The sequence below is a fragment of the Mauremys reevesii genome, linkage group 1 (assembly GCF_016161935.1).
Source record: "Mauremys reevesii isolate NIE-2019 linkage group 1, ASM1616193v1, whole genome shotgun sequence".
Classification (NCBI taxonomy): domain Eukaryota; kingdom Metazoa; phylum Chordata; order Testudines; family Geoemydidae; genus Mauremys; species Mauremys reevesii.
In genome coordinates, this window is record NC_052623.1 from 72,381,210 (window position 1) to 72,405,400 (window position 24,191).

A 24,191-nucleotide genomic window follows, 5' to 3' on the forward strand; every position below is an offset into this window, starting at 1 on the left:
GGAATGGGGATGCTGAATTCAAATGGAATCTCTTCACAAACATCATAGAAGAAGTTTTTTATTTTACTGGAATGCTTGAAAATGGCACCAGCATCTAATACCAACTTTTTACAAAAGCCATTTGAGAACACCTGTTGCATGAGAGACAACAATGTGATATTGGCTAAACAAATGAAGCAATTCAGGTTTTTCATTCAGCTTCACATCTTGTGTGAACTTTGCACAGTAAGAAGCCGAGTCAGAATTCACCGTTGCCACATCCTTCCAGGTAAGTGCAAATTCATTTAAAGCTTTGCTGACACAAACTGAAACTGTTTGACTATTTGTAGACTTACAAACTCCAAATCTGCCAAAATGAGTGCAGGCTTCTCTACAACAAAAAATAAAAAAATGAAAACAAAATCACCAAGATAGGGTGGTGGAGAAAAAATGGTTACTCATCGTCTCATAACTGTTGTTCTTCAAGATGAGTTGTTCATGTCCATTCCAACCAGGTGTGTGCGTGCCACGTGCACACCAGCCGGAAGATTTTTCCCTTAGCAGCATCTGCAGGGTTGGCATGGGTGCCCCTTGAAGTCACACCTTCATGGCACCCAATATAGGGCTCTGCCGACTCTCCAACTCCTCAGTTCCTTTTTGCCAGCTACTCCGACAGAGGGGTCGGAGAGTGGGTATTGGAATGGACATGAACACCACATCTAGAAGAACAGTTACGAGAAGGTGAGTAACCGTCTTTTCTTCAAGTGATTGTTCATGTCCATTCCAACCTGGTGACTCACAAGCCAAAAGTTCAGGAGGTGGGGTCGGAGTCAGCTACTGATTGGACCACAGCTCGTCCAAAGGCCGCATTGTCTCTGGCCTGTTGTGTAATCGCATAGTGCATCGTGGACCACGTTGCTGCTCTTCAGATTTCCTTGGTGGGGACCTGCGCCAGGAATGAAGCTGGTGGAGTGAGCTGTGATCGGCAGGGCAGTCACCTTTGCTAGGTTGTAACACTCTCGAATTCAGGATGTGATCCATGACAAGATGTGTTGGGATGAGACAGGGAGGCCCTTCATTCTGTTCGCCACTGCTATGAAAAGTTGTACGGACTTGCGGAAGGGCTTAGTCCTCTCTATATAGAAGACCAGCGCCCTGCGTACATGCACTGAGAGAAGCCAATGCTACCTATCGCAGGAGTGTGGCTTGGGGTAAAACATTGGGAGGAAGATGTCTTGGCTCATGTGGAACTGGGAGACAACTTTACGGAGAAAGGCTGGATGAGGCCTGAGCTGGACCTTATCCTTATGAAAAACTGTGTAAGGGGCTCAGAGGTAAGGGCCCTGAGTGTTGACACTCTCCTAGCTGAGGTTATCGCCATGAGGAACACCACCTTGTAGGAGAGAGAGAGCAGAGAGCACATTGCCAGCGGCTCAAATGGAGGGCCCGTAAGCCTGGTGAGGACCAGATTAAGGTCCCAAGCCAGGGCAGGCTGACGTGTTTGTGGGAAGAGTCTGTCGAGACCTTTGAGGAAACATCTGACCATAGGGTTTGCGAAGACCGAGAAACTGTCTGCACCCAGATGGAAAGCGGAGATGGTAGCCAAGTGGACCCTTATTGACAACAAGGACAGGTCCTGTTGCTTAAGGTGAAGGAGGTAGTCCAGTATGAATGGTATCAGGGTGAACGTTGGTGACTGACTGCGTTGCTGCCACCAGAGAGAGAACCTCTTCCACTTGGCAAGATACACTGCCCTTGTAGAGGGCTTTCTACTGCTAAGGAGAACTTGCCTGACTTGATCTGAGCAGGTCAGTTCCACAGTATTTAGCCATGGAGCATCCAGGCCGTGAGGTGGAGCGACTCTAGGTTCGGGTGCTGGAGACGGCCGTGGTCCTGTGTGATCAGGTCCAGGACCAATGGCAAGGTGAGCAGAGGCGCCACAGACATTTCCAGGAGTGATGTAAACCAGTGCCATGCCAGAGCTATCAGTATGACCCTGTCCCTGAGGATCTTGAGGAGCACCTTGTGGACCAGCGGTATTGGTAGGAATGCGTAAAGCAGACGGTCTCCCCACTGGAAAAGGAAGGCATCTGTGATGGACTCTGGGCTGTGATTCATGAAGGAGCAGAATAGTTGACACTTCCTGTTGCTGTATGTGGCGAACAGGTCTACCTGGGGACAGCCCCAGAGATGGAAAAGTGAGCTCGCTATGTCTGGCTGGAGGGAGTACTCGTGGCCGTGAAAAGTTTGGCTCAGACTGTCTGCCAGCAAGTTCTGTACTATGGGGAGATATGAAGCCTGCAGGTGTATCGAGTGCTCTACACAGAAGTCCCACAGCATGAGGGCTTCCCGGCACAGGGGAGAGGAGCGAGCACCCCCTTGTTTGTTGATATAAAACATCGCCATGGTATTGTCCGTGAGGACTGAAATACACCTGCCAGCTATGTGGGCTCTGAAAACCTGGCACGCCAGGTGCACCGCTCTCAGCTCTCTGACACTGATATGTTGAGCGAGGTCCATCTGAGACCAAAGTCCCGAGGTCTCCCAAATGAGCTCCCCAGCCCAGGTCCGAGGCATCTGTCACTAATGAAAGATGGCTGAGGGCTGGTGAAGGGCACTCCCGCACAAACCATCTATGGTTCGAGCACAGGAGGGAGTCCAGCACCACGTGGGGCAGGGTTACGAAGCTGGTTGATAAACCGACGCCAGCCATGACTGGAGTGGGTGAAGTCCGAGTCTGGCATGCTGCACTACGTACATGCACGCAGCCATGTGTCCCAGTAGTTTCAGTTGGTTCCTTGCTGTGGTCATGGGGAACTGCCTGAGGCCCCGTGTAATGTCCCCTAGCAACTGGAACCTGGCTTCCAGGAGGTATGCCCTGGCTTGGGTTGAGTCCAGTACTGCACCTATGAATTCTATCCTTTGCATTGGGGACAGGGTGGATTTGGCCTCATTGAGAAGACCTAGTTCAAGGAAGGTCCTTCTTATGAAGACGACCTGATCCTCCACCTGGGCTCTGGAGCGGCCTTTGATCAGCCAGTCATTGAGGTATGGGAAAACATGTATCCGGCGCATGCGCAGGAATACCGCAATGACAGCCATGCATTTGGTGAAAACTCGAGGGGCTGCTGACAGGCCGAAAGGGAGGATGGCAAACTGATAATGACAGTTGCTCACCACAGATCTGAGGTAATGTCTGTGTTGTGGAACTACTGCTATGTGGAAATATGCATCTTTCAAGTTGAGGGCGACGTACCAGTCTCCTGGATCGAATGAGGGGATAATGGAGGTCAGCGAAACCATGTGGAACTTGAGACTTTTTACAAACTTGTTGAGCTGCCGCAGGTCCAGGATGGGTCTGAGGCTCCCCTTGGCTTTTGGTATTAGGAAATACCGGGAGTAGAAGCCCTTGCCTCTTAGCTCCTGAGGAACCTCCTCCACTGCCCGCACCAAGAGGATGGACTGCACTTCTTCAATTAGAAGATGCTCGTGAGAGGGGTCCCTGAAGATGGACAGGGAAGGGGGGTGGAGGAGCGGGAGGGCACAGAATTGGATGGAATATCCCCTCTCTACCGTGCGGAGCACCCAACGGTCCGAGGTGATACGGGACCAGGCATGGTAGAAAGGAGATAGACGGGATGAGAAGGTAAGAGGGGTTGGATCCAGAGTCCGAACTGGTGAACTGTCCTCGACCACACCTTCAAAAGGGGGATCTGGGCCCAGGTGGAGGCTTGGGTTGACCAGAGTTCTGCCCAGAGGAGGGATGCTGCCTTTTCCTACACTCCTGCTTCGCCTACGAGGTTCTGCAGCTGGTAGGCTCACGGAGCAGGCCGAGGTCTAAAATGCCTGTGCTGGGTAGCAGGCATATGAAGTCCCAGAGAGCGCAGAGTGGCCATAGAATCCTTCAAATTGTGAAGTCTCTTACCAGTTTTTTCAAAGAGGGATGAGACCTCAAAAGGGAGGTCCTGTATAGTCTGTTGGACTTTGTGTGCCAGCCCAGAGACTTACAGCCAGGAACCCTGCCTCATCACCAGCCCCAGGGCCAGAGTGCACGAGGCTGCATCCACCGAGTCTAAAGTTGCTTGCAGGGAGGCCCAGGAAACCAGCTTCCCTTCCTCCACCAGTGTGGAGAATTTCACACGGGAGTATTGTGGCAGGAGCTCTGCAAACTTGGCCATCGCCTGTATTGTGCCCGTAACTGCTTACGATGGTTAGCTATGCGGAGTTGCAGGCTCCCTATCAAATAGACTTTCCTGCCGAACAGGTCCAGTCTTTTCGCCTCCCTATTTTTTGGCACGACCTCTGATTGGCCGCATTGACCACCAAAGAGTCTGGGAGAGGGTGGGTATATAGGTAACCTTTAAATGGTACGAAATAGCACGGTTCGGTTCTCTTGGCCATAGGGGCCAGAGAAGAGAGGGTTTGCCACAGAGATTTCGTTGTGTCCGCTACTGTTTTTATTAGTGACAGGGCAACCCTCGATGGACCCGAGGGAGTGAGGATGTCCTCAACAGGGTCTGACTCCTCAGCCACCTCCTCTGCCTGTATTCTCAGGCTTTGGGCAGCACATCGCAGAAGCTGCTGGAGAACTCGATTGTCCTCTAGAGCTGGGGCCGTCAATGTCCCCATGACTGCTTCATCCGGTGAGGATGAGGAGGAGAAGACTGGCAGTGGACCTTGCTCACTACCCTTAGCACCCTTTTGGTTCCTCGGCCCACAGTAGTCGGGAGGCTGCGGTGCCAGTGCTGGGAGACTCGGAGCCACGGCCAGTGTCAGGGTCGCTAGGTCCTGTGATGCTGAGCTCGTCCATGCTGGCAGGATCAGAGCTGGAGCCCTCATTGGTACCGTTGACTGGAGGGTCGGTGCCGGAGTTTGTTGTAACAGTGGGGTTGTCACTTCGGTCGACGGTCCCAGCGTTGCTTGTGGGATAAAGTACACCAAAGACACTGATGCCGACCGGAATCTTGGACGGTGGGCCTGACTCTGGCTCTGGTGGTATGCCCAGGGTGTCCAAAAGGGCCACTGGGAGGATGGCTACCACTGCTGTGGCCACGGTGCCGGGTAGGGTTGGTGGCTCTGGCGTGACCTAGACCTCCTGCTCCTCGATCTGCTGGAGCAATAAGAATCTGCCTCTGCCTCCGAGGTCTCAGAGTAGGACGACCATGGAGGAGCAGTACGCTGGGTGACCGGTAAGCGGTGCCAAGGGGCTGCGGATCGGTGTGGCTCCTCTATCTGCGCGGGCCACGCTGGGGATGGAGAACGGCGAGCCATCATTGCTGGTTTGCCCCTAGAGTGAAGGGGGGGGGCATGTGGTCACTGGCGACTTGTCCCTCCTTTGAGGGGAGGACGGCAGCGGGAGGTGCATCAGGTCCCTCCGGCGTCGACGATAGCTGGAGGTTGTCGCCTTGGCGATCTGGTGACCGAGGAGGGTTTGGACTCAACTGGACCCCAGCCGGGGCAGGAGTCGACGATACCCTGGAAGGCTGCAGGGAAAAGGCGGTCTGTCCTGAGGCACTCATGGACCCTGCTGACCCCTTGGGCTTCAGCTGGGGAGGACCGACCCCTGTCCGGCCTCCTTCTTTACCAGCACTGGGGGTTGAGAGGCAGTTCTACACCGAGGCTGGCGTCTTATGGCACGAGCCATGGCGCCTTAGAGTCCTTGGCTGGTGCCTGTTCGTGCACCATCGGCCCCGGAGCACTGCGCACCGATGAAGACGTACTCTGCGCCGGTTCGGTGGATCCCGGGTCGGAGTGTGGCCGTAGCACTGCCTCCATTAACAGAAGTTTAAGTCTCTGTTCCCGGTCTTTGAGGGTTCTGGGACGGAAACCCTTACAGATAAGGCACTTTTCTTTCTGGTGATTCTCTCCGAGGCACTGCAGATAAGAAGAGTGAGGCTGACTCTTAGGCATAAACTTGCTGCAGTCCTCGCAGAGCTTAAACCCTGGAGACCTGGGCATACCCCAGAAGGCGAAATATTGTTGGGGGGGGGTGTAACCCCCCAAACAAACTACTACTACTATTGAAGAACTATTAACTAACAAAGAAACAACTATACACAATATGCTATAAAACACTGCTAAAGTGCTTGCTACAGGAGCGAGCGATGTTCCAGCTAGCCATCAGCAGCAGTAAGAAGGAACTGAGGGGGTGGAGGGTTGGCAGGGCCCTATATTGGGTGCAATGAAGGCACGACTCCAAGGGGCACCCAGACCAACCCTACGGACGCTGCTAAGGGAAAACTCTTCCGGCTGGCGTGCACACGGCACACACACACCTGGTTGGGATGGACATGAACAATCACTCAAAGAAGAACATCTGGTGATTCGTCAAAAATCAAATAACTAATTATATTCCCAGCCAACTTCTCTTTAATTTTGTTGGTCAGAGCAACTTTATTCTCCTCCAAATATTTCTTGGTCAGATTGATTGCATTTGGCAAACATTTTGCAGCTGAACAAAAATTTTGTACAATGTCCACCCCCAAGGGCCATCAGCAATGGCTAACAGCTGCCCTGAAAAACAGAGGGCATGTACAAATTTACTTACTACAATGTATTGATCTCACTCTTTCTGTCATGCCTGGACAAATGCCGATTCCAATGATTGCTTGTTTTTATTTTTGTGTGGTTTGGTCTCCAAATATTCTTTAATCCAGTAGGCTCATGTGTCAACTCTGATGCTGCACAATTTGCAGCACATACACTCAATTTAATTCTTTTCTCCTGTTTCTTTTTTAAACTTTCGAATACTTCCTTGTGTTCTGAAATGTATTCTGATACAGACTTTGGTTTTCTTCCCATTTTAGTGTGTCAAATCTTTCAATTGTTATCTGCCAACGGCTTGAAATGTGTACATGGTAGGCATGAGATTCATCAGTATGTTCAAATGTGCCCATACTTCAGAACTTGTGTGCATGCCTGTTTGTTTATTGTGTGTATCTTCAAGACTAATACATAGCCTTACTTCAACAGGTAGTTTTGCATGTACACACAGACTAATGTATTATTGTAGTACATATATCTCATGCAATGTATTGAATTTTCCTAATAAAAACAAGTTATTTTTTATATATTTGAATGATACAAAAGTAGGGTGAAAATTGGAAACAAATACTACTTTTTGTAAAATCCGGGAACCTTTGGCTCCGGAACCACATGCAGCTCTTCAGAAGTTAATATGCTGCTCCTTGTATAGGCACCAACTCTGGGGATGGAGCTACAGGTGCAAACTTTCCAATGTGCTGAGGGGTGCTCACTGCTCAACCCTTGTCTCTGCCACAGGCCCTTCCTGCACTCCACTCCTTCCCATCCCCTCCCCTGAGCCTGCCGTGCCCTCACTCATCCCCCCACCACCCCGAGCCTCCTGCATGCCACAAAACAGCTGATCGGGAGGTGCGGGGAGGGAGCGGGAAGCACTGATTGGCAGGGCTGCCAGTGGATGGGAGGCACTGGGAATGGGGAGCTGATGTGGGGGCTGCTGACAATGGCTCTTTGGCAATGTACATTGGTAAATTCTGGCTCCTTCTCAGGCTCAGATTGGCCATCCCTGACCAAGAGGCTTAACAATAAGCCATAAAATTAGGTAAGAGTTAACCTACTAAACGTTTTCATCAAAGTGATTGATTGTATTTATACTAGGAGAGGCTCTTGAAGATTTTTGTATTCTGTTAGATGGAGCATTTTTCTACACATTTTTCTATACTGCCCGCAGTCAAAACTTGGTTTGCTTTGTTTTTAAATAAAATTAACTACAGTCTAAGCTTTCCAGTTATGAAAATAATTTTCACTATGTACCTCCATGCTGTCTTGTTGCATCCATACACAGTCATTTTTATTATTGCTGTTAATTACAAGTATTGAGGTACTACTGAGAGGTCTCAGTTAGGGACTGGGGCATCATTTTTCTAGACACCATACACATATAACAAACACTCCCTTCCCCAAAGATGTAACCATCAATATGGAAATAGATTATAAACCATTTCCTAAATCATTAACACACTGTCAGCTATTTATCCTCTCTCTCTTATTAGTAAAAACTTGTCATGTTATCTATTACAGGTCTGAAATGGTTACAAAGAATCTGTGCAGACTGACTACAATTTGTAATGTACAGTATGCACCAGCCATTATTACTACTTTTTGCGTTCTTGTAAATAGAGACAGGAGGGTTGTTAAAACTTGGTGAGGGTGCCTAGAAAGTCTAATTACCTCAGGGATATTCATATTTAACACCATTTCGTCTACTATATTTTGCACTGGAAGATGGTGTAGCTGTTTAATCTGATCTGTGCTGCCATCGCTGAGAAGACCTCTGTGAAGACCCTGGGTGCTGTTGCCAGAACAAATGGGAGAATTCTGATCTGGTATTGTTCTTCTCAGAAATATCAGGAACCTTCTATGGGATGGCTGAATGTCCATATGAAAGTAAACATCTTTCATGTAGATTGCTGCAAACCATGTGTCTTTTTCCAAGGAGGGATGCCATTGTCATCATGCAGAATTTTAATTTGTGAATACAAATATTTAGTCAACATAGGTCAAGAACGGACTTCCATCATCCCTTTTTCTTGTGAACTATAAAATAGCTGGAAATGAACACTTTCCCTTGACGCTGAGGTGTTGTTTGAGGAATAAGTCCAATATTATTGGAGGATCTTCTTGTGAGAGTGGTCCCTGAAAAGGGGCCGGGAAGGGTTTTTTGGAGGAGGTGGAGAAAGCAACTTGATGGTGTTTCCAAAGTGGATGATATCTAGTACACACTTGTCTGATGCTACAGCCCTCCAGTTATAAGCAAAGTATGCTAGGCTGCCACCAAAGTGGACTTTGGAAACAGGTGGGTATGTCACCATAGTTAGGTAGCAACTCTTGAGCACCCCGTCAAAAGTAAAATTTAGTCAATGGATGAGGTTGGGAGGCTGTTATACAGGTGCAAGGGGGATTCATATGTTGACCTCTGCACCTTTTGACACTTGTGTGGCAGTTAGTATGGTTTTTGGTGGTAGAAAGGCAGTGGAAGAGATCTCGGCTTATATACCTGTTTATCTTGCTTCCTCTTTAGGGACAAGGTATAAATGACCAGGCATCAGAGGGTTATCTTGGAATCTTTTAACGATTGCAAAGATTTATCTGGTTTCTCATTATAGAGGTTAGTTTCATAAAAAGGCAAATCCTCAGTGGAGTTCTGAACCTCCCTGGGGATCTCTGAAAAGTGAAGTCATGACTCTTGCTGCATTATTTTGTGGTCACTAAGATCTTGTTGCAGTATTGGCTGCATCCACTACAGCGTGCAGTGAGGCTTTAGCCACGCGTCTAGCTTCCTCAGCAAGGGCTTGGAATTGGGCTCTGTTCTCCATGAGGATTTTATCTAAGTCCAAGAACTTCAAGTAGTTCATAAAATCATATTTCGCTAACAGGCACTTATAGTTAGAGATTCTGAACTGGAGGCTGGTGGATGTAAATACCTTCCTCCCCAGAAGGTCCAGGCATTTAGCTCCCTTGTCTACAAGCTTATTTTTAGGATGTTGCTGCCTCGATCTTTCCATGGCTGTTTGTACTGCTGTGGAGTTGGGGGCAAAGTGGGTGAAAAATAATTTTGCTCCCTTTACAAGCACAAATAACATTTGTTCGTTCTTATAGAATAGAGGTACAAGTTACTGGTGTATGCCATAACACTCTAGCTGGCTCCATAATGACTTCATTCATCAGGAGAACAACCCAATTGAGTCTAGTGGGCTGCAGGATATCCAAGAGCTTGTATTGCCTGTCTTGAACTTCTTCTAATGAAATTTGAAGTTCTGCCACTCCCCTCTGCAATAGTTCTTGATGTCAGGTGGGAATGGTGAAGATGGGGCAATTACCTCATTGGGTGAGGAAGATGATATGCCTATTAGTACCACTGGATCTGGCTCATCATCTTCCGCCTTCGCATACTCCTGCAGAGGCAGTTGCTGTTGTTTTGGAGGAGAGGGGTGATGTGACTCTTTTAGAGCACATGAATCTGGTATGCCATTCACAAGGGATTTACCAAGGAATGACAGTACATGGATGACAAATCAAATGGTCACCAAAATCTTCAGTGGCACAGTAAAATCACCAGTGATGGACACAGACTGAACATTCAGACAGACTGTGTTAAAACCCTACCGAGAGATCGATTTAGCTGGCACTTGGTCTGTAAGAAGGCTATTTTCCCTCTGAGATTTGCCTTAATGATGGTGATCGCAATGATGATTAATCTCCTCTCCTAATTCAGTGCAGCTCAAACTCTTTCTGATCTTTTAAATAAAAGCTCAGTTTTAAAAAGAAGGTAAAATGAAAGTTATTTCATAATTGTTCTGGCTATTTAATCTACTTAGCCCTGAAAGCTTTTATAGAAAATCTGAAAGTTTGTGTCCCTGGGCATTTGGGGGAAAAAAAAATGTTGGCCAAGGTGGTCTTGTACTTGGGTGCTCTCTCTTTTGGAGTATTTGCTGGAAATTAAAGGATTTAAGGTCTTCAAGTGTGAATCAGGTTTGGTAGTTTGTTTAATAAGATCATAGAATCATAGAAGATTAGGGTTGGAAGAGACCTCAGGAAGTCATCTAGTCCAAGATGCAGAGAAGGACTTGATCTTCATTTGAATCAGTGGTTGGATTACATAAATTGAATGTTTATGATATTCACCTGGATGCTCCTAGGAGCTGGGGAAAAAGCTTCCAGGTGCTCCCACCCAAGAAGGGAAAGAAACAGTTTGGGCTAGTCTCTAGAGTGCCCCTGACTTTGACTTGGAGAGCTCCCGTAGGACAGGGAGAAAGCAGTCAGATGCAGTGGGGCTATGATATCTTTCATAGAGCTATGATGTATATTTTTCTAATTATACTTAATGTGTCATTGGTCTCACAGTGTGTCTGGATGGGTTCCTGATAATGAAAAGAATCAGGGTGCAGTATAATTCCAGAGACTTTTCCAAGCTTCACTCTTAAATTGCAACAGCTACTATGGCTAAAAGTGAAATTACATTACCATTGTATTTGGAAATTCTCAAACAAATAATGAAGAAAAGAAAGTAAACTATTAAGGGACTGAGTTCACTAATATGGTGAAGAGGAATGAAGAAAAGAACACTCAGACTCATCCATGATTAATTTGTCTTTTCCTTTGCTGGCTTTACATCCTCCAGGACACCATCTATACGGTATTGTACTAAATACAGAGAAGGGTCCGAGTCACAGAGTCTGCATATGGATCTAAACTTTTTTCAACATTTGAAGACGGTTTGATTTGGAGTTTTGGCCTAGACCCATCTTTAACTAAACACAAACCATTTCCCATGTGTGTCAATTGATGGAGCTATTACCTTAGCTATTGAAGTATCTCATACATGTTAAACTACCTTTTAAAAAAGGTAAACACTACAGCACTTTACAAAAGTCTACACAAATTTAAAAAAAAGAAGAAAAATAATATGTAGACCTGTTCAGTTCCATTTGTCTCATTGTGTTTAGATATTTAAAAGAAGTTTCTGATTTAGATAACTTTTAACTTAGCTGTCAATGAGCAACAGCTGAAAAATGTCTAATAAATTTTTATCAAAATCCAACAACTTTGTTTAACAAGCATGGCAAATACTTAATAGGCACCCTTACAAGTGACAGTACCTCTCTGCTGTACCAGATCAACGCCATAATTTTCTTAGAGTGAAAAGTTCTGCATGGCTAAACAATGAAAAGATGAATAAGGATAAACTCTAAGTAATTTAAAACTTCCTTAGCTGATTTAAGATTGTCCACTGATGCATATTGAGAGCAATGCCTTTGAATATATAACTTTATACAGTAGGTTTTGGAAGTCTAGTTACCTAGATTACCACAGTACATAAGATGACATTTGCTGTAATTACAGAGCATACTGGAACACTGCTACCAAATGTCACCTCCTTGTCACATTTCTTTTTACAAAACAGACAATGTCCTTGCTCCCATTGAAAAAGGAGTTCCCATGAACAAAGTACCTATTCATATTGGCAAGATTTTTCAGAAATGACTAGTGATTTGGGGTTTTCAACTTACAGATCTTAAAAAGGCCTAATTTTCAAAGGATGAGAGCTCAGCTGTTTATGAAAAGTTCAGGCCCATATAAGGATGTCTCCAGTTGGCCACTCAAAATCACTAGTTACTCTTAGAAATATTTGCTTCTTTTTCTTCTAGATCTTCTATATGTCAAACTAGATATGTAAGTACATTTCTTCTCTGTTGGTGCAGAGAGGAAGAGCTTACATCTGAACATCCTTAAGTATCTAAGGGGTTTGCCATCTCAGAATCTTCAGATGACACTTCAACAGCAATGAACATACAACAGGAACAGTCAAACAGGAAATCTGTAAAGTTACCTAGAAAACCTGGAATGATCCAGCAATCTTTTGTAAAGTTAGAGCTATATCTTGCTCTTAAAAGAAAAAATAGCCTGTCCTAAGCTTGATTAGAAAGGTTCTGGAAACACAAAACACAAAGAAGTTAACAAGACTTATTGTTCCTCCATCTGTCTATAACAGTCCCCAAACAGTATGGATGTATAAGGGTGTTGATAGCATTTTACAGCCAACTAAAATATCCTTCTGTCTCAGCTGAAGCCTGCACATCCATTCTGCAGTATTTGGCAGAAATGTTCACTAAACCTCATGTGACAGCCTTACAGATTTCTAAGAAAGAATGCCTTTGCATTCATTATCAAGGTCTAAGTTATTGCTCTGGTTGAAAGGGCTGGAAGGTATCTGACCCTTCTTCCTAACTCCTCATTCAAAATTCTCCTAGAAGGTTCACTACCCTCCTCTGACTATCTAACTATGTCATCTTTTTTGCAACTATTTTAGACTATAAATTCTCAGGGCAGGGATTATTTGTATCTTGTACAGTTCCAACAGCGGTGTCAGTTCTAAACAAAACAACATCATTAATAAAAAGGGTATCCTTGGGTTGATCTTTTTTCCATTCATTCAAAGTTGAATTGCAGGATTATTGCTGAGTTCCCTATGGAACAAAGAACATCTCTGAACTCTGTTGTCCTTTCCAGGCAGAGCCAAAGAACTTTTGACATCTAATCAGTGTAGTCTGGATTGCTGGGGTTCTTTTGGTTAGCGCATAGGTTGAGCATAACTACTGCTTAGCTCAAATAAATGGAATTTGTGCCTTTTGATCCCAAAAGTGGCACAAGTGAGTACGACCCATCTTGCAGAAATCTTATAAAATTTCCTCCTACAAATCAGAGCCTGCACTTCCTCAATTCTTTTGGCCACACAAAGAGCCTCTGGAATAAGATCTTAAAAGATATGATCCTTACTGGCTTTTCTTTCTCATGGGTTCTAACAGAGGAGTTGTTAGAGCACTCCTGCCAGGTCCAAGTGCAGATTCCATCTTCTGCACTGGATTAATTAGCTCAAAATAGGAAGGGGAGATCACCAGTTCTAGCAGCTGCCTTCACAGGTTTCAGGGGTCTATAGCCTCTGTTGCCAGAAACTGGGAATGGGCGACAGGGGATGGATCACTTGAGGATTACCTGTTCTGTTCATTCCCTCGGAAGTACTTGGCATTGGTCACTGTCTGAAGACAAGATACTGAGCTAGATGGACATTTGGTCTGACCAGTATAGCCATTCTTGTGTGTGAATAGCTACTGCCTGAATGTATATTGTCACCACACACAATTATATGAAAGATATTAAAATAAAGGACATACACTGAAGATCAAGACAAAATGAAGCAAAAGTAAAACTGGACTTTTAGTTAAATGACAATGCTGCAGGATGGAGCCTCTTATACATTACAAAAACAGAGACAGTAATGTTGAAATTAAATAATATGTTCTCAGTATCTGTACTGGAGGTCTCAAGAAACAAGCTTGACCTGAGCCTATCATTGCTGTTCCAGATCTGGTAGTAAAAGCATTAATTTGACCCTCAAGTGACAGTTCTACTACAGATAATAAGAACTCACAAAAATCAAACGACTTTAAAAAAGGTTTTCATTTATTTAATTAGAATGAGAATTACATCCCTGGATAAGGATTTTATTTAATTACTGGGGTTTAAAATACTTTGGACTAAATATGATGCATACATGAGTTTAATTTTTACTGATTCACTGGAAAGCAGTAATAGTTAAGTAAATCTTTCATGCAAAGGGAGAGTCATTTCAACACAGAAATGAGTGTGGTACCTATTTTTACACATGAGAGGTGTAAACTTATGCTGGTATCTATTCAGATTAGTTATCACGAGAGAGATTTATTTCTGGCACTACAATCACTAAAATCAGCCAATCTGCAGTTTCCCTTACATTTTAGTATTACTTTTCCCATTTACAGTAGTCTGAAACTTAAGCATATCATAAATTAATTTCCATTTACTTAAGGAAATCTGCTTTTCCTTACATTTTAGATTGGTGACTTCTATTCAGAACAGCCTTAGGCATCAGCCTTAGGCTACTTTACACGGTGCTAACCTGCACAAACTTGATCACTGAGGAGAGTCTAGTGAGTACCAATTTTTTTTTCTGTCATGGATGTAAATTAGAAAAAGAAATGCCTTACTGAATGCAGAAGGGGTGTCCTGGCACTACTGAACCTGTTCCTCCCTCTACTTGCTTAGATATTAGAGATCAGCAAAGGCTCAGCTAGAAAGGGAATTGATACAGATCTCTGACCATTCCTCAAACTGATCTCAAAACTATTTATAAGGTTGGAAACTGATGTGCTAAAACCCTCATCAACTATTTACTCCACCTTTAAGACAAATAATGAGCCTCCTGACTGTGCCATTTTATTTGCACTGTGAAGTGCCTAGCACACTTCAGGGAATTATAATAAATAACAGATATTATTCTTCTATTTCTAAACCCCCAATAGGCTTTTCTGGCCTGCTCCCCACAAGCGTTCCTTGATGTTGTTGTTTCAGGACTCAGCTGCTCTGGCAGCTTCTTCCCTGGAAGCTAGTGGTTGCTGAATTGAAACCTTACACACTTTTGGATGCACAATGACATCTGTTGCATAAAGTCCTCAAAGTAAATCATGGGAGAGGTATGTACAGCATGTTGTATTTGCTGTAGCTAATGATTTATGTTAATTAGAGTGTTTTAATATTTACGTAGATTGATGTGAACTTATAACTAATGTAGTTGCTAATGAATAAAAAGCAAATAAAAAAGCAGTATTGAACTGTAGTGGATAGAAACACCCCCTCACCCCCGCCATGACTTTAGGACAATGTCATGACAAAAATCTAGTGAAAAGGTTTTAGAGGCTTAAGGTGCTATGACACTCCCAGAATAAGCTTCTCTTCATAGGAACATAATATTTCAGACCACTGCAATAATAGAAAAAAGTCTAAATGGAGAGAAAACGCTTCAAGCAGCATATACAAAAAATAATTACTAATTTTGACCATAAAAATGGGCCAGGTTCTGAAGTGAAAACAAGCATGTGCCACTTTCGGTAGAAGACAATCCACTCAGTGAAAGAACAGAATAGATTGGAGAAACAAAAACTTATCTGAGATGGCAGCCTTAGGGGACTATGCACTACAGTGCTTCCTTTATAAAATTAGGTTTCTGGAACTAAAATAATCAGTGACACCTTATGAGAGATTTTTGGGAAGCCCAGCCTTTCCAGTGGACAGTACCATAGGGACTGCAGAGGAAGCAGACAGGAAGAGCAAAGTATCTTGCTGCAGAACCTGAGAACCTTTAAAGGACAGCTCCTCAGCTGGAAGAACTATCTGTTCAGACCAGAGAAAACATTTAATTAATAATTACAATACATAAAAAGAAGTTAAAATGGAAATCTCTAATGGAGATGGTATCTTTCAACTATATTGTAAAATATTTAGTCAGAAACAACACTGAGCTGATACTGGACATTTGGGGGAATTTAAAGTATAAAAGGGCATTCATGGCAAGAGCACAACTTGGGTATCATCGTAGTGAACGGGCTCAGAACTGCAATTACTCGAGTAACCAGTGACAGCATGTACATATTCACTTGTCCTGGTAAATCAAATATTTGCTATTTTTGAAAGCGTGTGTGTAAGATATGTTCAGATGCTTATTACTATGCAGTCTGAAGAACAAGTTGCACATGCCAAGTCAAAGTTTTGAAAGACAAGACCATTGCAATATGCTGTAAAACAAGTTGTTGAGTAATAAGCTGTTTAGGTAAAGTGTTGTTTCCTATGGAAGTTTTGGAATTTGCAGCCTGAAACAAGATGACATTACCTGTATTTTTGAAGATTATGAGATAACCATTGGCTTTAGTTAGATATGGATCAATATCCAGTCCCACCCCCCCAAATCTTTTTCTTCAGTTATAGTGGTACAAATCCAGGGCCGGCTCTAGGCCCCAGCGCGCCAAGCACGCGCTTGGGGCGACATGCCGCTGGGAGGGCGGCAGGCGGCTCCGGTGGACCTCCCGCAGGCACGCCTGCGGAGGGTCCGGTCGTCCGGCGGCTGAGGTGGACCTCCCACAGGCATGCCTGCGGATGCTCCACTGGAGCCGCGGGACCAGCGGACCCTCCGCAGGCACGTCTGCAGGAGGTCCACCGGAGCCCCGGGACCGGCAACCGGCAGAGCGCCCCCCACAGCGTGCCGCCCTGCTTGGGGCGGCGCAATTGCTAGAGCTGCCCCTGTACAAATCCATAACATTATGACAAATGCCATGGTTTACCCACCCCATTTATGGTTATGTGAGGACGTTTTAGATTTGCTGGAGTTTAACTGCAGGTAGTGCCCAAATGAAAAATTCTCAAAATACCCATTTCAGGGTATGAGGCTTCACTAGAGAGTATTTAGTACTCAGGCTGTATTGAAACCTAATATAGTACAAATATTATGGAGTTTTATGCTATCTAGATGACAGATCCTTGTTACAGAGGTAAAGGGGGAAGTTTATTTGTGGAACTAGACACCTGTGCTGAAACAATAAATGATAGGTTTCAATTACATATGAAAAAGAAAAAAATGTGTCTTTTTCCAAATGAGTTTTATTATTTAGAGTCATATGATTGACACAGAAGGCTTACAAACTCTTCTAAAGAAAAATGAAGTTGTGTCCAAACTTATTGCACCTAAGAATTTCAGAATTTATATTATTTTTGCTACTGTTTAATTATTCTGGATAGTTACTAGCTAGCTGTCTACAGTAATAAACCCACTGATAGCTGCTAAAAAGAAAAAGGATAGTACAGTAAAAGCTGTGTTATCTGGCGCTTTATCAACTGGAAAGCTCTATAAACCGGCATTTCTGATCTTCAATGAAACTCCAGTTTATAGTCTCGTTGGTGCAGAGCTGGCAGGCTCCCTACCTGGCTCCGCATGGCTCCCCGGAAGCAGCGACATGTCCCTGCTGCTCCTAGGCAGAGGGACAGCCACGAGGGGTTCATAGTGTGTGTGTGTGGGGGGGAAGGGGAGTGCAGGGTTGGGGCACAGGAGGGGCTGTGGGCCCTGAGGGAGTTTGAGTGCTGGAGAGGGCAGGGGGTTGGGGTACGGGAGCGAGTGTGGGGTACCAGATCTGGGCAGATCCCCGCAAGTGGCAACCAGTCCTCTGCGCGCTGCCCCCAACCCACCCCGAGCACTGGCCCTGCAGCTCCCATTGGCCCGGAACCAATTTTAAACTACACAGGGAAATCTGACATCTGAGGATTTTGCTCCAATGAACTAAGGAAAACTATTTTGGAACACTAGTTACTTTCCACCAAGAGAGGGAGCGGGGTTAAAGAAGTAAAACAGACTGAGAAGGAAGCAACTGCAGGTCCACAGCATCAAAAGAAAGAAGCTCTCAAAATAGATGTTAGTATGTTTTGCTAACCTTTTTTTAAATCCTTGTGATACGTTATTTCTGTGAGAGTTAATATACTTTATTTGTGGCAATGCAATTTCAGTATAGTCCATTTTATTTTTAGATGGTGATTTGGCCTGTATAAATAGTATAAAGCAAATGCCATCTATTTATTATCTACACCTACTAGCTCAAGCACTAAACTGACTCACCAGGTCAAAATACACAGGTGCCCCAAGCCACAACACGGTTACCCCTCCAGCCACTGTGGCTGAAGAGTTTGGTCAACAAGTGGTTGAACTCTAGGCTTTATTTAATGATGCCCCTCACTCTGCCATGTACCAAAGTCAATCCATTAATGCTTGGCCGCCCCTTCACTGTCCTCCAGTGAATCAATTTATTCTAGTCCCACAGAGTTCTCTCCTGCGACTGCAGAAGGGAACCCTGCCAGCTCACATCCAGGGCACCCCAAAAAAAGGAGGCAGTGGTCTGAAGAGCAGGGAAGCAGCCCAAGCAACTATGGCAGGCACCTGCCTATCATTCCAGCCGAAAATTATTATATAGGGGATCTGAATAAACCCAACTCATCAGATAAAGGGCTTGAAAAGAGAGACTGCTGCCACTCCAGAGACCTACTGCTGGAGTGGTTGGGACCCACCCATTGCCAGTGACCCCTGTTTCAGAAGTGGAAGACCAAGACCACCCGCTTCCTTCTCCCCCACCCCTCTGGGGAACTGCACATCTTGGCAGTGGATGCTGTCTTTGGCTGAGCTAATATTGACACTAAAGCTGCCTGCAGATTTAGGAAGACCTCCCTGAGGTTTTATACTCTGGTAAAATAACTGTCCAAATGAGCAATCACAAATGCAAAAAGAATATATATAAAAAACTCAGATTATACCAAAGTTGATGATACTTAGCCAATAAATATTCCTACTTGCCCTGGATGAATGAATGGGCGGGTGAATTTCCAAAAGCTATATTCATAATTCTTTTGGACTGCACTGTGTTTAAAGGGAGTTCATTCTAGGTATGCCTCTGAAATGCGTATTAAACACAGCACATTCATTGTTAATCCTCATTTGCAGGGACAAACAAGTGAAGTGCTATATTCCAGCACTAGCACTTAATAGGTTCCCCCTTGTTTTAAACTCAAAGTAAGCCACTGACTTTTACAGGACAGTGATATAATCCTTGGCATCTATTCAAATTTCCAGGCTGTATCCAGGGCACATTGCTAAATTAATGCAAGATCAAGAAGCTGCTGATATATTTGCTTTCAGTTTAGAATTACTGGCATATGATGCCTCTGCCACAGGTATAGGTTCTAGACTATAAAAAAGGCAAGATGGTACCAAAAGGCCTATAGAACTTTAACTTCCAAAAGAATAGCTAAAACGGGCGGGGGGGGGGGAAGCTCTGATGTCCAATTTGAGCTTCTGCGTGGGGGGCGGAAAGTGAACCTTTATATTTTTATTAAAATATTTGGTCAGAATAACTGCTTCAACAGCTTTAGTTACAGAAATGTGCTCTGATTTTTAGCATGACATCAGGAACCATTTGCCTGGAAATTCTGATACATTCTTTTTGGCAACAGTTAGTGGTTAAAAGAAAAAAAGTTACAATAACCAAATCCATTGCTGCCCAAAAGCCAAACAGGATTGAAATGAGTGGATTCGGGAGAATGTGCAGTACGCTTGGTGGCGATGTTCAGCTCAGATACAGAACTACTGAATGCACAGTGTGAGTAAAGTCAACAAGCCTGAAATGTGTTGCTTGCTAGCACAACAGGCAATCCTTTGAAGTGGGTTCATATTTTTGTTTTCTTGCTCCTAATCTGATAACAGAGAAACTAAGATGACTTGATTTTAAAAACAACATTTTAAAACCAGAATTTCTTTCAAGATCTCAAGTGCGAAAGGGACTACAGGAGAAACATAAAACTGAAGATTAAAGACTGGGTATCAAGTGTTCTCTCCTGCCAAAATATTAAATCCTAGTATCAAACTCAGTCATGGGCTACATCGGGGTCGGCAACCTCTGGCATGCAGCTTGCCAGGGTAAGCACCCTGGCGGGCCGGGCCAGTTTGTTTACCTGCCGCATTGGCAGGTTTGGCCGATCGCGGCTCCCACTGGCCGGGGTTCGCCGTCCCAGTCCAATGGGGGCTGCAGAAAGCAGCGCAGACGAGGGATGTGCTGGCTGCGGCTTCCCGCCACCCCTATTGGCCTGGGACGGCGAACCGTGGCCAGTGGGAGCCGCTATTGGCCAAACCTACCGACGCGACAGGTAAACAAACTGGCTTGGCCCGCCAGAGTGCTTACCCTGGCAAGCCGCATGCCAGAGGTTGCTGACCCCTGGGCTACATCTTACCTGCTTAATGTACTTATCAGACTCCTATGTCAGACTAAAATTCTGCAGAATTTAAAGCTTTCATGTTTAAAAAACAAAACAAAACAAAACCCAACTCTCATGTTTGCAAAAAACCTCCCTATTGGGAAATGATACTATGCTCTTTGACAGAGTCTTCATCATTGGCTGAAAAAAATAGCAATACTGAACATATTCATTATTGGACACAGGTATATACATATTAAACTTCAAATAAAAGTATGTGAACGGTAGCAATTTTGTAATTGATTCTCAACATGTTACTTCAACAATGCTATAAACAATACCTATATTTTGCATGTTCACTATATCCTTTTCTGTAATAACTATTTAAGAAAACCAAAAACATTTAACTAACAAATCAAGCAGAGTAATTAGTTCCTCAGAAGCACTAATGACCTCTCCATTAGCAATTATTTTTTAAACTATTTGTTCACCAAAAAGTGACAAACATTTTACCAACTCAAAAGTGGTCAAGGCAAATTTTGACAAATTTTGTTGAAAAATTTACTCCCAGATGGATATGAAGTATGCAAACTTCATTTTGAGAGGACTAGTTTTCAGTAACTGAATACAGGAAAGTCTGGCCTTCTCGTCCTTAACCACACAGCCAACATAACATTATTTTGTAGGTTATCCAACATACAAGTCACACATTAGAAACAAAGGCCCTGATCCTGATCTTAACTTTATGGGTGAGAGTAGTCCCACTAAGTTCAATGAGACTATTCATGTATGGAATTTAAGTGGTTATAGGATCAGGGCCAAAATTAGGAACAGTATTCGATCATAATGTCTTCTGTTAAATGGTTTGTTAATTTGCTCTCATCATGCTAATATAACACCACCTGTGTTACCATATTAATACCCAGTACTGTATGATACTCCCTGCTGACACTTTGCAACTCCAGCTGCAGTTCTACTTATCAAGAAAAATGACAAATGAAAAGAAATGGAGTAAATACCAATGAATTTCTAATTCAACATTATAAATATTTTGCAGTGGTTAAAATATGTGCCTCTATAGTCCACTTCTACTAACACAGCTCATAATCCATCTGAGGCATGGGGCGGAATCTAACAATTTCTAGGGTTATTTAAATGCTACATCTGCAAACAAAACTAAAATTAAAATAAAAATAACCCAGCAAAGGCTAGACTAGCTCAGCAAAGTACCCTGAAAAGATAGTTTAGGGATGCAACATACGAGAGGTAGGTAATCCTTTAACAACTAGGTCCCAATACTTTATTTCACTATTCAAATTAGATCGAAAACCAGGACTATCACAGCAGTCTTCAGAAAACACAGATCAACAGGATAAACTGAGATAAGAACATGCAATTTATGATTATGGCTTATTACCATGGTTACAAGGTTTCAGAACTGGCCTCTGATTCGTTGGGCTGAGATTTTGCAGTATATCTATAAAAGCAAGTGAAGAAAAGAAACATAATACAATCATCCATTAACTTTCAGAGGTGTAACCATATTGCCAGGTAGATTTTTTTCCCTTTAGGTTAAATATTTCTGGGAGCAAATCAGTAAAGTATCTGACTCAATGGAGAATGTTATGACTTTCTTCCCATTTAATTATGCTACTATAAACCCAAAAGAGATAAGGTGCATATGTTTCTATAGAAGAGTATTGTCATAACAATCAGGCTATGTTAAGTTCAGTACATTGATTTGCAAAGTGGTACTGACATCAGCCAACTGGAATGAGCATCTCTGTGAAATCTGTCATTGCAAGGAGAGGATTACGCATGCTTCTGGGACTCTAAGGAGTTCTAGCCTGCAGCACACTGCACTCGTGATACATTTTTTAAGCAAAAGTGTCTTTCTATGTCATAATTCCTTAGAAAGTAACATGAACAGGTATAATATTCACCTTTAGGCCTTGGTGTCCGTTTTCTCCGGTCTCGGAAAGCAGCACCTGACTGCAAGGCCTCCAGCAGGCTATCCATCACTCCTGTCTCATCACCCTCTGTGAAAAGAGATGGAGGGAATTCCATCAGACCCTCGGGGTCACCACAGCAATGTCAAAGCATACATGAGAGTGGAAAAAAAAAGCCTTGTGCCATTACTAAAATTAGCAATTTCAGACTTAGACAAGCCTTTACCTTGCCCATAAATCAGCTCTCTCATAATGAAATCAGTTTCATTAGCATTTGTACTGCTGTTCAGTAAAGTGGACCAAACTTTATTTGATTCACTTCACACCGCTGCTTTCTGTAGTGAGATTCAATACTACCTTCAAATGGAATATGGTTCTATTTATGTATGTGTGTCTGAACCCCATATGAAACCACAACCCATTGTGAATCAGACATTTCACTTGCAGAAAGTGGTTACTTTTAGGGAATCAGCTCCTAGCATAAAATCAACAAGTTGTTTAGAACACATTTGTTACTGAAATTCTGTTGTCTGAGCTGATAGCAAAAAATTGTATTTCCCTGTATACTTTTGAGAGCCCTTCCCCCCAAAAAGATTAATCACATTAGACAAAAAATATAATTTGAGTCTCTGTTCTATAAAATCAAGCGCAAATCATTTCTCTGCATAAAACCAATAGAGTAACACTGGACTAGAGTGAGCATGGACTACAATGAACATGTTCATAGCTAATGTACAGAAACCAGCTTTGCTTTCTTGCTTAATAACTGTGTCCATATTCAATAATTTACCAATTTAGAGTATTTCTACTTACCATATTAGACACAAAAACAATGTCCCATGAGACAAGTATAAATGTTACCGTAAATGGAGGTTACTCATTATTTGTGTACATGCATTTATACCAACAGTACCATGAATACACTTGCTTCTATCAAATACATTCATGATTAGAGCAATTTTGACCTTCAGTGTCAGGTTTACAACATCAGAGCAAACCAACTGGTCTACAGAGCTGTCAAGTTAATGACTGAAAGCCATCTGCACCAACTTCAACTTTACTTGGAAACCTCTAGGAATGACTGAGGTTGCCCTGGAATAGCTAGACGACACTGCCATAGACATTCTAATATGAGAGACACATCTTGCCCATGAGAAGGCAGTATTTCACTAAATCCAGAAGCCTGGATTAGCAGTGAAAATGGAGAAGCATAAAGTAGAGAAATGGCAGAGGTATCTTACTTGAGAAACCAGGTTGGAAATAGGAATTTCACTCAAGCCATCTAAGATGGAAACTATAAGAAACAGCACCATTGCTCAAACTAAAAAAATGGGCCATATATTTTATTCTTATATTCATATGCTCCAGGGCCATCTAATCTGACCTTCTGTATAAACAGGCCATAGAACTTACCCAAAATAATTCCTATAGCATATCTTTTAGAAAAAAAAACCTACTCTTGATTTAAAAATGGTCAGTGATAGAGAATCCACCACAATCTTTGCTAAATTGTTCCAAAGGATAATTAACCCAACTTGTAAAAATGTGTGCCTGACTTTTAGTATGAATATGGCTAGCTCCAATGTCTAGCCACTGAATCATGTTATCTCCACTCAGTTTGAGGGGCATGAACAAAAATGTCTGGTTCCAAGAGATAAGTTGTTTGGGGCTGCCTAAGAACTAAGGAGGACACATAAGTTGGTGGGCCGAGATTTACATATGAATAATGCTATCTAAAAGCTAGGTATCATCATCATCATGATGTCTGGGATCCTAGATTCTAACCTACCCCAAACTTTAATATCACCTCTACCCCACAAAAAAATCCTCGAAAACAAACAAAAATATCTCTCCTAAATATAACCTCTCCTGATACAGAAAGACAATCATTACACTTCACTAACTTAAAAAAAAATCATACATTTAAAAATAAAAATAGGAGATATAAAATGTTAGCTTTCCAGCCTCACAGCTAAGTAAAACAGTCACTGCTTCAAGCACACTCATTTCAAATTTAAATCAATTCTTTCACAAATATTCTTGTCACTTAAAAAGTCTCTGTGGTACCAACAATACACGTAATATTAATATGGGGGCCAAAGATCAATCATATTAATAACAATTTCT

At 43.3% G+C, this 24,191-nt stretch overlaps 1 protein-coding gene across 4 annotated transcripts in view; it reads right to left on the reverse strand.

Moving 5' to 3' along the window:
* DIAPH3 (diaphanous related formin 3) overlaps positions 1-24,191 on the reverse strand; it is a 481,747-nt gene that overhangs the window by 88,029 nt on the left and 369,527 nt on the right. For all 4 annotated transcript variants that reach the window (XM_039507674.1, XM_039507681.1, XM_039507691.1 and 1 more), the window contains 2 exons: positions 22,059-22,154; positions 21,533-21,592 (listed from right to left, as the gene is read on the reverse strand). In XM_039507674.1, the coding sequence (XP_039363608.1) occupies positions 21,533-21,592; positions 22,059-22,154 (156 nt within the window). The remainder of the gene's footprint in view (positions 1-21,532; positions 21,593-22,058; positions 22,155-24,191) is intronic.